The sequence below is a fragment of the Brachyhypopomus gauderio genome, chromosome 16 (assembly GCF_052324685.1).
Source record: "Brachyhypopomus gauderio isolate BG-103 chromosome 16, BGAUD_0.2, whole genome shotgun sequence".
Lineage (NCBI taxonomy): Eukaryota > Metazoa > Chordata > Actinopteri > Gymnotiformes > Hypopomidae > Brachyhypopomus > Brachyhypopomus gauderio.
Genome location: NC_135226.1, coordinates 21,729,699 through 21,747,635, shown reverse-complemented (window position 1 = coordinate 21,747,635; position 17,937 = coordinate 21,729,699). Strand labels below are relative to the sequence as shown.

At 43.7% G+C, this 17,937-nt stretch overlaps 1 protein-coding gene across 1 annotated transcript; it reads left to right on the top strand.

Annotated features, from left to right (window-relative positions):
• Nucleotides 1–94: 94 nt before the first annotated feature.
• sytl2b (synaptotagmin-like 2b) lies at nucleotides 95–16,396 on the top strand. The gene is given in 21 exon segments (XM_076976720.1): nucleotides 95–504; nucleotides 3,175–3,250; nucleotides 3,363–3,487; nucleotides 5,159–5,310; nucleotides 5,634–5,712; nucleotides 6,415–6,505; nucleotides 6,613–6,718; nucleotides 6,822–7,808; nucleotides 8,194–10,770; nucleotides 11,245–11,337; nucleotides 11,668–11,739; nucleotides 11,936–12,027; nucleotides 13,442–13,552; nucleotides 13,689–13,858; nucleotides 13,971–14,029; nucleotides 14,032–14,072; nucleotides 14,180–14,341; nucleotides 14,472–14,565; nucleotides 14,768–14,867; nucleotides 15,318–15,523; nucleotides 16,048–16,396. Coding segments are annotated over 19 exon segments (5,442 nt in total). The 5' UTR covers nucleotides 95–504; nucleotides 3,175–3,250; nucleotides 3,363–3,386; the 3' UTR covers nucleotides 16,197–16,396.
• The last annotated feature ends 1,541 nt before the right edge of the window (nucleotides 16,397–17,937 follow it).

Here is a 17,937-nt window from a genome sequence, read left to right as displayed (position 1 = left end):
GTGCGCGTGCGCGTCCTTGGAGTTCACGTGTGAAAACGGAGTCGCCGTCGTGCACGAGCCCGTGTGCTCGAGCTCAGTTTAATGCACACCTCTGTCCTAGATGGTCTGGATATAAGTATGATACTAAGGCTAAAGACGAGGAACTTAACCACCTACAGCGGACAGTGCAGATGGAGATAAGAAACTGAGTCTCCTTTACACAAGTTAATCTCGGTTTCATAATCTCGCTCCTCCTTGATAAACACAAACCAGGATCTCCCATCAGAATGAGTGATGAGTAACTTCATTTAAATTCACGCATTAAAGTCGAAGATCTGGCGTGTGATTTAAGTTGTTCACGTGAGACAAACAGCGTGTACCTCGGGAGCAGGTAATGCGTGTCTGGTGGGAATTTGATCCCGGAGAACGCAGGACATTGGGCTGGCACTGGACCAAAACCCGACCTCCTGTTTAAATGTGTTGTGTGTCAGTGTGAGCGACAGCGCCTGCAAGTCCGTCCAACAGGTAAGTGAGATTTTCACATCCTGATTGATTAATCATCAACTCGTTATGCTTCATGTTTTTGTAATGTCTCAAAGATTTTGAGAGTAATTCGTAAATCATGGTACATTACATTATTTAAGCTTTTTTTCCTTTCGCAAACCTTAACAGAACACTTACCAGACAACCGATAGTTTTATTTTGTTATTGTAATACTTTTTGTTTTACTTGGTAATATGTTAAACAGAACACCATGTTCTTCAGAAAATACATATTCAGCTCTCAATGGTTATGCACAGAATAACAACGACCGAAGGGGATTATAGTCCCTTTAGAACAGTGGTTCTCAAACTGTGGTACGCGTACCACTGGTGGTACGCAGAGCACCCCGCGGTGGTACACCAGATGAGCTCGGAAAATAAAAGATGCTTTGAGTTTTTTTTTTTTTTTTTTTTTTTTTTTACACAACACATTTTTTTAATTAAAACAGAATTATGACAAGTCCTGAAATTCAGAAACTAAAAGGGATGACTCGTATTATTTGCGGAGAAAATGTCGCTAAACAGCTCGATCTGGTGCATCTTTCAAACGACACAGTCACTCGCAGAATTGATGAAATGGCGAACAACGTCAGACAAACATTGACCGAGAGAATTAATTCTCACTGCAGTTAGATGAATCCATAGATGTCGCAGATTTAGCCAACTTGCTCGTTTCCGTGCGATATGAGTATGAGGGCATGTCGCACGAAGACTTTTTGTGCTGTAAACCCCTACCAACACGAACTACAGGAGAACTACATTATAACATATGTGTGTAATGAGCAGGGTTGCCAACTTTCACGCATTGAGCGTGAGACACACGCATTTGACCGTCTTCACACGCCACACATCCGATTTCTCACGCCGACAAAAAAATCTAGTTTATTTACCTCTGATCCACATCTATGATTCAATGAGTTACTAGTTCGCTCTGGCACCAACCACCGCGATATAATACTTATCTTGTGTCCATTTTACATCCTCCCGGTAACAATTTACGTTCGCTAACCCCCCGTCAACAACTTAAACTCGCCAAACAGCTTTTTCTTTTTTTTTTTTTTGGGGGGGGGGGGGGGGGGGGGTGGTGGTACGTGGAGGTTTTTCGTTTGACAGTTGGTGGTACTTTGTGTAAAAAGTTTGAGAACCACTGCTTTAGAAGACAAACCACGAGAGATATCAGCGAGCCAGGGTGGTTTATACACCACAGAGGCAAACCCTAATAATAACTTAATCTTTCCTGTTACTGAAACTTGATTACAGGCGTCAGTGCACAGAAATGCCACAGTCAAAAGGCATTGACTGCGTCCATGAATTAGCCTTAGTTGACTATTACCTGGAAACTCTTACATACACTATACTTTACTGCGACATGTTCTACAACACTGAAATGCTCATTATACAGTAAGTGAGAATGACTGAATCACATTTGTCAAGAAGGTATAGTTTTCCTTGGTCAAAATCTCAGTATAACGCCACTGAATGGAAATGATATTATCCACTGGATAAATGCTCCGGCTGACAATTATTGTACTATATATGCATTATATTACATACATTACATTTACGTTGTTAATTAAATAATGTGCTGTCCACTGCACTGGGAAGGTATACAGAAGTCCTACTGAAACTTGTTTTTTAGCATATACAATGTCATAGAGTTCTCAAAACGTAATGTTCATGTAACTTGAAAACTAATTACTCGACCTGAGACAGTAGGCAACCGTGGTGCCAAGATGCTTTCTGCATGTCTGCTGCTGAATCCACATTTTTTCAAAAGTTTTTAACAATCGTTTCCCTCCCCAGTTCTCTGCTACATCTAACATGCTCTCCTGTTTGGTTTTCATCATGCTGTAAAACTGAGTAAATATCATGTTAGACATCTCTGTTCAAACATTTGCTCATCCAACAAACATTCTGGAGTTCTGGATGTTAAATTTAATCTTGTGAGCTTTATCTGAAGCTCTCGGAGTTAAGTAAGAACATCTTGTTGGGAAAACACGTAGCCCTGAGTTTATAGTTGTCCCGAAAAATGAAAGTGCTAATCTTTAAGAATTAATTCACAAAACAAAAGCAACATGACAACTCGTCACACTGAACAGAGTGAAAGATGCAAATGTAGAATCGGTCAAAACAAAAGTTTCTTCTATGGCCCTGGGTCACGTGGTGAACAGTCTGGCACTTATAATAGTTACAGGGCAATAAATTAAATTGTATGAAGAGGTTGCTTCATAATGGACAACATTTGACCAAATATTTCTTTTATAGATATATGGACATAATTGGAAGTTATCACACAGTTGTGAGATGAAACATGTAGTGGATATTCCAGACTGAGTGCCGGGGCATTCTGGACCACACTTCTGTTCTGGACACTCCAGACCACTGGTGTACTGAAATTAAATCATATGCCAATACAATATGTACAATATATGTTACTAATATACAGCTAGTGTGTTATTAGTATATAGCCAGTCTGTTATCAAATGCAACTAGTGTACTTTCTGGCATTCAACACATGGCTGAATGATAATTATTATTGTCATGTTAGAAACACGTAGGCCTCCGTGTCACGTTAGAAAGGACACGTGATCAGGACAGGGCTGATGCAGACGGAGAGGGAGCAGCTCACATGGTGTGACTGTATGTTTTGAAGGTGTGGAGTTGCTGTAGGACATTGCAGTAGTGCGGGAGTGATGAAGATTGTGAAGGATCCAGAACTCCTGTTGTAAGTAAGTCAGCTGTAGATAAACGTCATCCATTACAGTCAGTATACTTTGGCCACACAACCTCTACCAGAACCTCCATGGACCAGAGGAGATCTCACTGGTATGTTTCTGGAAGGTGCAGTACTAAAGACAGATCACCATGATAGACCTCAGCTATCTGACCGAGGAGGAGCAGGAGATGATCATGACCGTGTTAAAACGGGACGTGGACCTGAAGAAAGCCAACGAGGACAGGATCAAGTACGTCCCCCTCACGTCCAACGACATCTAGCATAATTACATCCAAAACCCCGCAGTCCCCTCGCTCTCAAAGACCTTGAAAATAGGGACTCTCTTTGTGAGCGAACAAGTATAAAGTGTGAAAGTGATGTTTGTAATTGAACAAAGGCTGAGGTGGACCGCTACCACGAAGCACTTTCAGGGCGGCCTCAAGGTTCACTTGCTAATAATATCACCATTCAGGCTGAGCCATAAGGCTTCAGGCGAGATAGCCGTCTAGTAATGTTCAAAAGTGCCTCGTGTAGGAGAACTAAATGACGCTCTGAAGAACTGGCGAAATAACTACGACAAACTGCCACCGTCACACTGACTGCAGTTGAGTTCTGAACATGTAATGATGCGTTTATCATTACTGAACAGGCACGTTTTGAGTTCTCATGTTTATTTGCTAGAGTGCGTTGTCTGGAAGGTGCTGTTCCTTTGTGAGAGGAATGCAGAAAGCACCACTGTGATTTCCATGCTTTAACCTTTGACCTTACTCAAACTTGCATGAAAGGATTAGTCTGCCCTTGTAGAATAATTGTCTAGCTCTTCTCACATGACCAGTGTAGTTATTCTGAAAATAAAACAGTGTTCCACTGGTCAGGGCTTTAATCAGACTGGTATGTGCATTGCTTCGGTAGTTTACAGTGTTTTGAGGAAATGCATTTTATGATTTTAAATCACTTTGAGCACATAATTTGAGTTGTGCTTGGCAGTTGATGACTTTAGAACTGTGAGAAGTTGAAAGCATTCCCAGAATCCCACTGGATTACTCTGAGAGCATCATTTTCAAACTGTGTGTGTATAGTGTGTTGACATTGTACTTTACAGCGTCAGAAAGAAACTTCTGAACTTCTGAGGCTGGTATCATGGTAACTGTGCAACAAGAGGCATTAAAGGCGGAGTTGGGTGTAATATTGCGTAACACTGCGCTGTGTGTGAGGAGAGTAGGTTCAACCTCCATTGAGTAAACATGAAGTTGTGTGGAAGCCATGGTAGATGCTGTTTGCCATGTAGGAGGCTCTACAGTGATACTCAGTCAGTCACCAAGTTGAATTCAGCTTTGTTGACTTTTATTTGTAAACAGGTGTTGGGGTGCTTTACTGCACACTGTACCTGAAACAGAGTGTCCCACTTGTGTGAATAAGTGGTGGAAACAGCTGGTTGAACTGAGAATTAAACTCCACTTGCAACACATCACATGTGTTTTCGATGATAAAGACTACAGTGAAAGCCTATGATTAAAATGAGGTTAAAATCTTTGATTTGACTTTTGGCTGTATCATTGATTGCTGATGAACTAAACATGTTTGTCACTCACAGAATGCATTTCTTTTCTTTGATGGGACCAGATTGGGTTTGATCTTAAATGTTTAATTGTTTCCTCATATATAGTAAAGTTGTGTTATTCTTGACCTGTGGATCAGCACTATTACGGATGCCACTGAAACTACTGTATGCATCTGTTATGGCAGAGAGAAAGTGTATTTCACAGTGATTTAATGCAGTTAACAACCTGTATCCTGGCTCTGAAGACATCAGCCTGAACCATCTGTGTTACTGTAGACTTGGCAATCATGTAAGCCTAGCATTAAGGTTAGGGTTAGGGTTTAGCCCACTTTCTAAGACTTCCTTTCTTCTGAATGTCAGACAGTTGCAGAAGCTGGATCCTGAGACCGAGCAGATGAAGTACATCACAGGCGAATGGTTCTATGAAGCAAAGTCTCAGAGACACGACGACAGAATTCACGGCTCTGATATGATCATGGCATCCATGAGACACAAGAAGCCCATGACAGTGGGTAAGACGTCGTAACCCTGCACAAACAGTGAAAACCCAGTTTGAGCAACTTGAAAAGAAAGCATTTGATAGTGTTGTAATAGAAATATAGACTTCATTAAACTGCTTTCCCAGAGAAGTGTTTTAAGAACATGGTGTGCTACCGAAAGAGGAAGTTTGAGGTCATCCACTAGGTCAAGGAGACTAGACAGAGACTAGGAGACTAATTTTTTTTTTCAATTGAAATATGACATCATCATGACATAATCAGTCTGATTAGTGATGTAATGCTGGACACAGTCCTCTGTGGTCGCCTTGTGTCCACTAAAAATACTTTGTCTTTAGACTTTTCGGCTCAGTCATGGAGAGACCGACCCAGTAGAAGTAACAATGTCATGAACCCAAAACCGGAGATGTCGGGCAGGTGATCCACAAACATTTCGACAAACATTTGTCTTTGTTGTTTGTCTTTGTGTGCTTACCCCAAACATAACACTGCATTAAGGAGATTCTGTCCCAAGGATTGTATACAGCAGTCATGGTTTAGAGTTAACAGTGAAGCTTATACATTTGACAGCCATGTCTTTGTCAGTCGAGTCTGAGCTGACACAGCAATTTTAAAATGATTATTCTTTGCCATTTGCCAGAGCCTTGTGGCCTGTTCAGTATTGCTGTTTGAGCAGTCCTCTCCCACTCCGCTTCTGTGTGTTTTTGAGGTGTGGATGTCTTATGATTCTCAGTGCCGGATGACTCAAATAAGAGTCAACAGAGGTGTTTGCATACCATGTTTTCAGCAGCAACTTTTATCTAAAAGCCTGCACTTTATTGCTATGGATGTGCATTAAAGCGTCCCAGGGCCAGGATATTTGGGATAGGTGTTTACTGGTGTTTTCCCTTATTAGGTAAAATTGAACTGTGTACAATTGAACAGGAAACAGGGGTGCAGCATTGGGTTGAGATATGCACTGGTATGGTGTACATACACAGAGAATATGTTCAGATTCACCGGTGCTGAACACTGTGGTTAGTCTCACAACGTTAAAACATTAGGTTCCTAAAGCGCTTCAGTACTCAGCCACTTCTTGAGATTTGTATTCATGTACAGTCTTCTATGCTTAAATAACAGTTGCTCATTAGAGGGAGATCAGCGGGACACGCAGGACATGCAGGACAGGCAGGACAGGCAGGACAGGCTGAAGAGGCCGGCAGCGTCCAGGGTATGTCTTGTGTTTCCTGCTAACTATCAACTGTCAATTATGCTAGAAAACAGACGAAAAAAACAACGTCTATTAATAAAGCCAGCTGGCACGTCTCTTGGTTCCAGCCAAGGCACAACCCATTTAATACAGAACCAATGGATACAGACTATGAGAAGATGGACAACCAGTTAACCAATGGGGCCACGGCACCTGAAGCTAACGAATATGCAGGTGGAGGATGTTTAACATTTTGGCCAATGAGTGAATTGATGATGTAATAATGATGTTCTAATGATTGCTGGATTCACTTATACTCACTTTCCCTCCTCAACAGAAGTGCTGTCTCTACTAAAAAGTGATGAAGCCGTCACAGTGGAAACAAAAAACAAAGTTCCTGACACTTTCGGGGAAACGGTCCTTCGTGAAAAAAAACCGATACCAAAAAGGAGGACCAAAATACCCACACTGCAAAGTACAGTGTCCGACAGCACCAGCTCGGTGTCCAGCCAGAGTGTGTCTGCAAGCTCGGACAACAGGTCCACCATGTCCCCAGAGTCCAGCTCAAGTGTGTTTGCGTACTTAGACAACACATCCACCATGTCACCAGAATCCACCCCAACCATGTCTGCATGCTCGGACGACACATCTACTGTGTCCACGCCAAGCGTGTCTGTGAGCTCGGGTCTCAGGTCCCCTCCGCCTAGAGGAATCCTCAAACACAGTTCAAGCACAAGTGGCTCCAACATCAAGAGCCAACTCCCCCGACCTCTCAGACGGCTTGACGTGGTTCCAGCCACCACGGGGTCAGGGCAAGGTCTCGACAAGCACTCCGTAACGGAGGAGAGGACAGAGGAGTCCTTCCATTGTCCAGCAGACCCAGAACCAGTACAACCCTCTTCACCAGTCAGGTCTGGCTTACCAAAGTCACGACTGCCAGTGCGATCGCCACTCACTCTGAATACCCCAGTGCAGACAGCACAGGAGAAGCCATCAGTCCTCAGACAGCAGAGTTCTGGCACATGGTCCAATAACGACCATAAAACAATAGATACAACATATACAACTAATCCAAATTATAACAACAATAACAGCATGAATTGCTCATCAGCTGCTGAACCAGAAACCCAAGAGATGTCTGATGAGATCTTGAAGGAACCTCTCACACTCCCTAGCGTGAACGTCAGGTCAGCACTAGAAGGTCGCTTGGACAAGGAGTCAAGTGAGGCTCCACTTCCCAAACCTGAGAGAGCTGAAAAAAAGATCTCCAAGAAGGAGAGAGACAAGGCAGGAGAACACGGAGAACCTGCTCCCAACACGGCTGGTATGATTAACAACATCTTTCTATGTTGAGTACATGAGACGTGTGTGGTGTGACTAACCCTGTATTTCTCTTTGAGGATGTCACTAACTCTAAATCAGGGATTAGCATATTTGTTATATTTGTGGCATTTGTGTGTGTGTATATAATGTATACTGTAAAATCTCTCTTTCTCTCTCTCTCTCTCTCTCTCTATATATATATATATATATATATATATATATATATATATATATATATATATATATATTATATATATATATATAGTATAATAAATGTATATATAAATATATATATATATATATATACACACACAATGTGCTTAACAATGTATCCTGTATTTTCACTAGGTTCCGTTTCTTTCATTTAGAAATGTGTGTTTTTACAGATCAACATGGATATGACCCAATTAGCACTGAGGTGTCTGCCCGAGCCGGTGCCTCTTACACGGCTGGTCCTCGTACAGCAGACGCCCCCCTTGAATATAAAAGCAGATTTAGTCCACCTGCAGTCAATGCAAAGAGAAAGGACGGAGAGACTCGCGTGAAAACACAGAACTATCAACATCCTGTTAAGTCAAAGCCGCAGAGTCCACAGGCCATAGAGGAGCAGGGAGCCTCCATCGCTAAAGTCCTGGAGTGGTTCAACAGAAGCTCGGACAGTAGTGAGAAACTTGATCACGAAGACAACGCACAAGACATGGACGATGATATCAAGATGGAGGATATCGATTTTGAGAGTGAGAGAGAAGTGAGAGGCAAGAGATCTGACAATATTTACTTGATCATTCCCAGACAAAGTGAGGACAACACAGTGGACGACGTGTTTTTGAAAAGCTGGGAGAAAGAGCTGGACCTAGACGTAGCAGAGCATGCTGGGACATCACAGCATGGAGAACAGGGGTGTGACTTTGAGCCAGAGAGCACGAGACAACTCCCTGTTGACACGGTGTCTTCTGCAGTTTACTCGTCGTTTGAGAACGTCACCAACACGAACATGGACGTCTCTGGAGAAGCAGGATCTCCAGAGAAGGCGGCAGATACTGAAGAAGAGAACAGCAGTCCCGCCAAGATGGACAGCACAACGAACAAAGTCATTGGTGATCAACCGGAGGAATGTTTGACCCCCGAGGAGGATCAGACACCAACAGTGACTAATTTATTGTCTTTCTGGGAGAAAAGTAACACTGGTCCAAAAACCAGCAGATCAGGCGTAAATAATGAAAAGGATAAGAATCTTGTGAAATATAAGGTTGGCAGGGACTTTATAAACTACAGGGAGGAGACACCCAAATCTCCAGTAGCTGAAACAAAGAAACAAGTAAAAAGAGGGAAAGACGTTTTGAATGAGGGTGAGAGTCATAATGTCGCCAAAGAAAACTTAAGTAAACATGGAAACGTCATCAGAGATGAGTGTGTGAAAGACAAGCAACCACCGTGGAGTTATGCTAATCAGAAGAGAGACAGAATGGTTTGCACATCTTTCTCAGGTACAAATGTTGGTTCACTTCTGCAGAAACCGCGTTCAGCTTCTCTAGACAGTGAGTGTATCCTCGACGGCCAGAGCAGTGAACGTGTGATCGTAGCCACAGATAAAAACTGCAGGGAGGGAGATCACAGGATCCCAGCAAAACTGGATTTTGGCCACAGAACAAGGTCTGAGGGAAAGGAATCGAAGGCTGAACCTTCATCTCCAGTAAGTCCAGGAGCGAGAGCCAAACAGGGTGAGCAGGAAGAAGAGAGCAGGTCCGAGAAAATAAAACGTCTCCGATCGTTCTGGGAGAAAGAGAAATGGCAACACAGGAAATATGTCAAATCGTCTGCAGTGGATGACGTTAAATCCCCCACGAAGCTGAATAAAAGATTAAGCAAATCAGAGTTTGATCTTAGAACCATAGGCCCAGGGTTAGATGATGAACCTGACGACAGCATGGCTGTCCCAAATTTTGCCGTTCTTCCGATGCGGGACAGAACAGAGAACACGGTCCCAGCAGAAGGCATTAACAGATCACAGTTCAAGACCCTCCGTGAGTTCTGGGCAGAATCTTCCAAGCAGTCCTCCAAAATCGAAACCCCATTAAGCCCAAAAGTGAAGCAGGCCAATGCAGATACTGACCAAGAGGCCCCTGCGTACTCTCCAGTGCTCTCCCCCGTGGAGTCAAAGCTCCATGTGTATCAGAGTCTTCACCCAAACCAGTCAGACAAGATCAATCTTGGGGGGTTTGGTAATGAGCGCAGAAACACTAAACCCGCAAAGACAGAGGGAGAGTTTGAAGCACCGTTGAAAGAGAGAACTGTTCCCAGAAGACCTGATTCTGACACTGAAACTAATTTCTTTTATAACCCCTCAGGTGAAGTAGATCTTCTGGAACTGTCCCAATTCCCTCAGCGACAGGGAGACTCACACACACGTCTGAAGGACACAGGGCTTCCTACACTTCCACGTGAGCCCAATAAGGAATTCCAGGCTAGAATGATCAGTAAGGAGATCATAACTGGAAAAGGAAATTCTCTTCAGCGTGATCCCAATATGTTTGAAGTGAATATGGATAATGAAGACCCAGATTTACACTTGAAATCAAAAAAAGGCCCTGAAACCAACCTGCCGCCACTCAGAAAGACAACCAAATCTAGCACGTCGCCATCAAGACAAATGGACACCAACTCTCAACCCCTCGACTCAACATCTGAACCAGGAGACTCCCTGCAGTACCTGGAGGGCATGGTGAACACCTACGCGTCTCCTCGAGTGACTGGTCAGAGTGAGCTGGTGTGCACACCGTTCCAGACTCCCCCAGAGACAGGCTGCGGTCTGAGGTGTTCGTCCGCACATGCAGGCACCCCGCCGTGCGCCCTAGAAGCCTGCGACTGCAGTGGAAGACCAGAACTGCGTGACGCTGAAGACGACCTTGGCCGCAAGACCGTGGACGACGATGCTTGGACTCACTCTCAGACACGTTCAAACCGTGAGAGATGCATCTTCTTACCTCTGAACACTGTCAATAAAATACTTAGGAATATAATGTTCTCAAACGAAGCCGTTCTGAATGCGTTTGTGTTATTAAACCAGATATACAGAGTAGTTCACATTACAAACAACTCGAGTGAAGAATTTACAAGGGGAGGATAAGATTCAGATGCAATGTAGAAGAAATTAGATTTTCTGCCTACAGATTGGATGCAACTTTTTATAAACTTTCCGCATGCGAACATAAAGTTGCACATCAGGGCCTCCGTGATCATGGGTTGTTTAGTCACTGTTCAATCAACAGACACTTGACGTTTTGAAGTCACGTTTTTATGACTAAGGTTTGAAATACGTTCTTTTGCTTTTGTGTGCCGTCTGCTGTTTGAAGATCTTTGCCTCTTTTCTGCCGTATGCCTAACTGTTGGAAACGTGTGTTTAACACGGCCTGTGGTCTTATTTGCGTATGTGGCAGGTGATAAGGAGAGCGTCGTTCAGGAAGCGTTGAGACGTGCTGCTGCCAGACCTGTGTACCATAAGAGTCTCCAAGACCTCAACGCAGTGCCAAGTGAGCGTTCACTCGGCTCACCGTCGAGATGAGACTTTGTGAGATGAAATGAGACATGCAGGAAAGCTTTTACACGTATAGTCCAGCTGAGCTGTTGAAACACTAAAACATTTGCCAAAAGTACTTGAAGCTCCACTCTTGTAGTGATGTTTAACTCTTCACTGTAACTAGTCCACCAGATCATGTAGTAACACAACACCCCCTTTGTCTGCGTGCTCACTGTATTGCACGCTTCATTGTGTCCCATTGTGTAGCGTAGAATGGAAAGTTCAGGTGACAGCCACAGCTCTGAAGTGTACTCTACATCCTGTCATTTTACACCCTGTCTAGAACCACCCAGGAAAAGCAATCAACCCAGGAAAAGCGATCAAGAAGATGACTTCCTGCACGATAGCGACAACAGTAAGAATGTTTGTGTTTTTCATCCACTTGGGATACTCCAACTGTTCAACCAGGAATTCAAGCTGTACAAAGTGATTGTCACTGTTTCTGTTGATCACATGCATATATGCATATACATGCATGCATATATTAAATGACTTGAATATGTTAAATGGTCAGATGCATGTTTTGTGTAACTATGATTGCACTCTGTCAGACTTCAACTGTCCTTCATCACCCTCATCCTCCTTCTCCAACTCGGAGCGGCTAAAGAACCTCAGCAGGTCCGTCCCGTCATTCCTGCAGGAGGTACGTTACTGTAGCTCGTCCTGACCTGCTCGCTCAAGGCCCGGGTGGTCGTGATGCAACTCACGCCCATTTCATAGGTCACTCACCTCCACGCAAATCATGTATTCCAACATACACCAAGGGGGAAAGGCCAACCCACGTGAACTTGGTGAATTAGTGAAAGGCCAACCCACGTGACCTTGGTGAATTAGTGAAAGGCCAACCCACGTGACCTTGGCGAATTGGTGAAAGGCCAACCCACGTGACCTTGGTGATTTGGTGAAAGGCCAACCCACGTGACCTTGGTGAATTAGTGAAAGGCCAACCCACGTGACCTTGGTGAATTAGTGAAAGGCCAACCCACGTGACCTTGGTGAATTAGTGAAAGGCCAACCCACGTGACCTTGGTGAATTAGTGAAAGGCCAACCCATGTGACCTTGGTGAATTAGTGAAAGGCCAACCCACGTGACCTTGGTGAATTAGTGAAAGGCCAACCCACGTGACCTTGGAAGGCCAACCCACGTGACCTTGGTGAATTAGTGAAAGGCCAACCCACGTGACCTTGGTGAATTAGTGAAAGGCCAACCCATGTGACCTTGGTGAATTAGTGAAATGTGAATTAGTGAATGTGGCATGATGGCTGCAATCATAAAGGCTGACAGCACTCCAATATTACAGAGTGTATGAAAATGTGCTACGTCACAAAATCACGAATCGCCGTGGTAGTTCCAGCAACACGACGGCAGGTTTTCATCACATCTGTGTCCTGCGATTTCCACCCTCCACCCAGCATGACGTAGACTCCACACCCCACTCAGTGGGTTAGGGGAGATGTGTCCCTAACTGCCTGGCAACTTATCTATTAAACTGGCAACTTATCTATTGATAAATACAATTGCAGTATGTCTTTAAATAAATAAAGACAAATTGCTATATTAACATCAGCTATATTACCACTTGATTAAGCATGTGGTGAAGCACAGGCCTGCATGATTATAATTATGAATATATGAATTTAATTCAGATTTATTAGATATAAATGATTATCTCATTCATCAAAACGCACAGTGAAAACACAATAAATTGTTCAGGATCCTGACTGACAAACAAACAAACAGCGATATTGATCAACACACTATACATTGATTCAGGGCCGGCGCCACGGGGGGGCGAATGGGGGCGTCTCCCCCTCAGGCGAGGTGTCCCGCCCCCTCAATGTAAATAATAAGACCCATTTATTTTACAACAATCGCTACATGGCGCCCCCTCGGCCGCTCAACAATCGTTACACGCACCCCCCCCCCCTCAACAACTTACGTTCGCCCCCCCCGAAATTTTCTGACGCCCCCTCACTGTATATGTTCTGGCGCCGGCCCTGCATTGATTGACACATATATATTGATCGACATGCAAACCCCACTCCTTGTTTTCCAGACGGATGGGGGGGTCAGTGACTGCTCTTCAGGGTCTGGTTCCCTCAGCAGCACACACTGGAGGAACGGTCCCTCCTCCAGCAGGACCTCAGGAATGACCTCTCTGTCCTCGGTATGTCAGCGTCTTTTATCTTCACGACGCACCTTCAGCGTGAGCCGAGTTTATACCGCCTGTCCTGACTCTCCCAGGAGGGCTGATCCACGTCTCGTGCTGCGCTGGTAACATGTACGTGTGTTGAAACCCACAGGTTAGCGGGAGTGTTATGAGTGTCTACAGCACAGACTTCACAGGTGTTGAAGTTCAAGGGTCCATCCAGTTCTCCATCATCTATATAGAGAAGTTGAAGGAGCTACACATCTTCGTCGATCAGTGCCAGAACTTGGCCGCTGTAGATCTCAGAAGGAATCGGACTGACCCGTGGGTGACCAGAAAACCTCCTCTGCTATTTAGCTTCATCATTTGAGTGAACAAGAGAGGTTTCGGAAAATTAGATGTTTACATGTTGATTTTCTTTGTTGTTTTGTTGTAGGTATGTTAAGAGTTACCTAGTACCTGACTCTGCCAATCTGGGAAAAAGAAAAACCTCAGTGAAAAAAAGACCTTAAACCCTACATACAAGGAGATTCTCAGGGTAAAGGAATTACATAGTGGCAAAGAACCTTTCTGTCATGGTTTTTGGGAAGAGAAGGAGGCTGATCTATAAATATATTTATAAAATAACGTCTTTTCTTCTTACAGTATAGAGCTCAAATTGAGTACTTACGAACCCAGGTCCTGAACCTCTCCGTTTGGCATAATGATACGTTTGGCCGAAACTGCTTCCTGGGAGAGACAGAGGTCGACTTCTCCACATGGGACTTCGGAAACACCAACATTAACTCCATGGTCCTCCAGGCCCGGGTATTATTGGGCTCTAAGTACAGTCATCATTTGCCTGCATATTCATTTGAGATGCTGCCTGGACCAGTGCCATGTTTTCAAGGTCCTGCGTCTGAAGCATTTGTTTGTTTGTTTGTTTGTTTGCCTTCAGCACCTCCCCTCTCAGATCCCGGGTGGTCTCCAGCCAGAGGAGAACAGAGGCGATATGAGGCTAGCTGTACGCTTCCTGCCGCAGGTTTCTCGCGGTGAGAGTCCGTGTATCCAACAGCGAATCTCTTTCTCATGTTATTAACAGTATTGATTCCTGCTATTCAATCCAGCTTTTAAAATGCCAGTTAAACACAGAAGCCCCGCTGGAGATAAACAGAAGACCAGAGAGACCAAGCAGAACTGAAGACACGTTCAGATGTTTGTGCTTCACGTGTGGTTCTTTTCTTTCTGATCCAGTAAGTGCTGTCCCGAACTCCAGTGAAGTCCATGTGTGGATCAAAGAATGCAAGAACCTTCCTCAGGTCAAAGGTGCAGCCACAGATCCATACGTGAAATGGTAATGTCTACAGAACCATCACAAACCATCATGGTTTATATTATCCATCTGACAGCTTAAATCTTAACCACCCGGACTTACATAAACACTGTACACACTGACTGTAGTATTGTGACATTGTAGCAGCTGTCCATCCTAAATTAATATCTTATAATATCTTAGACATGTTTATACGCTTAGTATTGATTTGTTAACCTTAATGTACAATACTTTAAATTATTTAGTAACTATGTTGAAGCCTACATAAAACTTGTACAGTAAGGTATGAGAGTGAGAAACGCGAGCTGGGTCCACGGGTACTGGGAGATACGATGGGTACTGGGAGATGTACTGGGAGATATGGTTATTGATTTGGCGTGTGGCATGCTACGTTCTCACCTGTCACCTCAGAAATGTTGAGGGCACCGGCCCCTCGTGGCCCACTCAGGTTTACACACTTACCCCCCCCAGCGTTGTGCTGCCAGACACCAGTAAGAAGGGGCGACAGAAGACGCGGGTGCTGAAGAGGACGACCCACCCCGTCTTTAACCACACCATGGTGTACGACGGCTTCAGGCAAGAGGACCTGAAGGAGGCCTGTGTGGAGTTAACCGTGTGGCACCAGGACCGGCTGGCCAGCCGCCTCATTGGAGGAATACGGCTGAGTCTGGGAACAGGTAGAGTGGAGTGGGTTATAACTAAAAGATTTCTGGCATCAGTACATCCTTCCAAGACTTATTGCATTTAGGAATGATGGATGTTCGAAAGTTTCAGAAAATGGGACATTTATGAGTCGGTATGTGCCGACACATGACGGTCAGACATAACAGAAGTGATGAAATAAGTTTCTTACCTTTTGTCAGTTTTTTTAATGTCAGAAGCTATAGCTTATATTAATTAAATAGTGTTTCATTGGAGTGTGGTTTTATACTTAAACTACCACCAAATTGAGCTAGTGATTAATTTAATGGTAATTCTTAGAACAGTAATCAAATCTTCTGCCTCATTCCTGTTCCATTCATTCATTTACACTGACTACGATTCAGTGATTTTATTTTTGTCATGGTCCATCGTTCAAAACGTAAAGATCTTTTCGTTGCACTTTGTACACAAAATTATTCTAGGTAGTCGTAGTAATGTCTACTGTTGCAGTAGTGTAGCATTTAATGTTTAAAGATTAAACTAGTTATTGTTCCACCAGGCATAAGCTACGGGGTGAGTGTGAACTGGCTGGACTCTACTGCTGAGGAAGTGGCATTATGGGCCAGAATGATGGACTGTCCAGGTGAATGGGTCGGGGACACGCTGCCTTTGAGAGTGGTGACCAGAGCAAACATTACAGGAAAATAAAACCATGGGAGTTAGACCCCGGTCTGTGGTCTAATGATGTTACTCTGAGGTTCTAATTACAGCGACATGTAATAAGCCAAATATGTAGTTCATTCTTGTTCATTATTAAAAACACTTTAATGTTTAGAATTAAATGTATTAGTATTGTATTCACTGCACACCAAGTACATTTGAATAAATTTACCCATCATATTTTGTGATGAGTTGTCATCATTCTTTGAATGGGCCTTCATCACCTTCCAGCGGTTGTCACTTACATTTAAAGTTATCGTTTAAAAGTCTAAATTAACATTTAAAAAATTCACATTACAAAAATGTATCACAACTCCTAAAATGGCTGCTGATAAACAAACATCCAATAGTCTAACTCAGTGGTTCTCAAACTTTTTAGACAAAGTACCACCAACTGTCAAACGAAAAACCTCTACGTACCACCTACTACCCCCCCCCCCCCCCCCCCCCCCCCCCCCCAAAAAAAAAGAAAAAGCTGTTTGGCAAGTTTAAGTTGTTGACCCGGGAGGATGTAAAATGGACACGAATTAAGTATTATATCACGATGGTTGGCGCCAGAGCGAACTAGTAACTCATTGAATCATAGATGTGGATCAGAGGTAAATAAACTAGATTTTTTTTTGTCGACGTGAGAAATCGGATGTGTGGCGTGTGAAGACGGTCAAATGCGTGTGTCTCACGCATTTGGCAACCCTGCTCATTACACACATATGTTATAATGTCAGGGTTGCCAACTCTCACGCATTGAGCGTGAGACACACGCCATCCACCGGCGATATAACACTGAATCTGTGTCCATTTTACGTTCGCCCCCCCCCGCTCAACAAAATACACTCGCCACCGGCTCCAGGTTAAAATCTCACTCCAAGCGAACGTCAAAAGTTGGCAACCCTGTAATGTAGTTCTCCTGTAGTTCGTGTTGGTAGTGGTTGGTTTACAGCACAAAAAGTCTTCGTGCGACATGCCCTCATACTCATATCGCACGTAAACGAGCAAGTTGGCTAAATCTGCGACATCTATGGATTCATCTAACTGCAGTGAGAAGCATTTACTCATTTTAATTCTCTCGGTCAATGTTTGTCTGACGTTGTCCACCATTTCATCAATTCTGCGAGTGACCGTGTCGTTTGAAAGATGCACCAGGTCGAACTGTTTAGCGACATTTTCTCCGCACATAATACGAGTAATCCCTTTTAGTTTCTGAATTTCAGGACTTGTCATAATTCTGTTTTAATAAAAAAAATGTGTTGTGTAAAAAAAAAAAAAAAACCTCAAAGCATCTTTTATTTTCCGAGTTCATCTGGCGTACCACCGCGGGGTGCTCTGCGTACCACCAGTGGTACGCGTACCACAGTTTGAGAACCACTGGTCTAACTGATGCTGTTTTATGTCGTTCGTATCCACTGTAACAGGGAAATGCTAATATTTAGCACCACCTTGTGGTGACAAGGTCAGTACTACCCAGTATTAGGTCACTGTAAATTCAGTGGCTTAACGTCAGAAGATTCTTACTCCTGGATGGAGATCTTTAATCTTTTAGTTGTTATAAGCTAAAGTTGTACTGAATCCACTGGTACTCTACATACAACATACCACATGCCACATGCCTGTATTGATCTCACTCCTATTGAGAAACATCACTGTTGAACCTCTAACGTTTTGTAAATTCCATGTGCGTTCACCGAATATGTTTGTCAGATGAAGCAGGAATATTGAGGTCTGGGTTAAT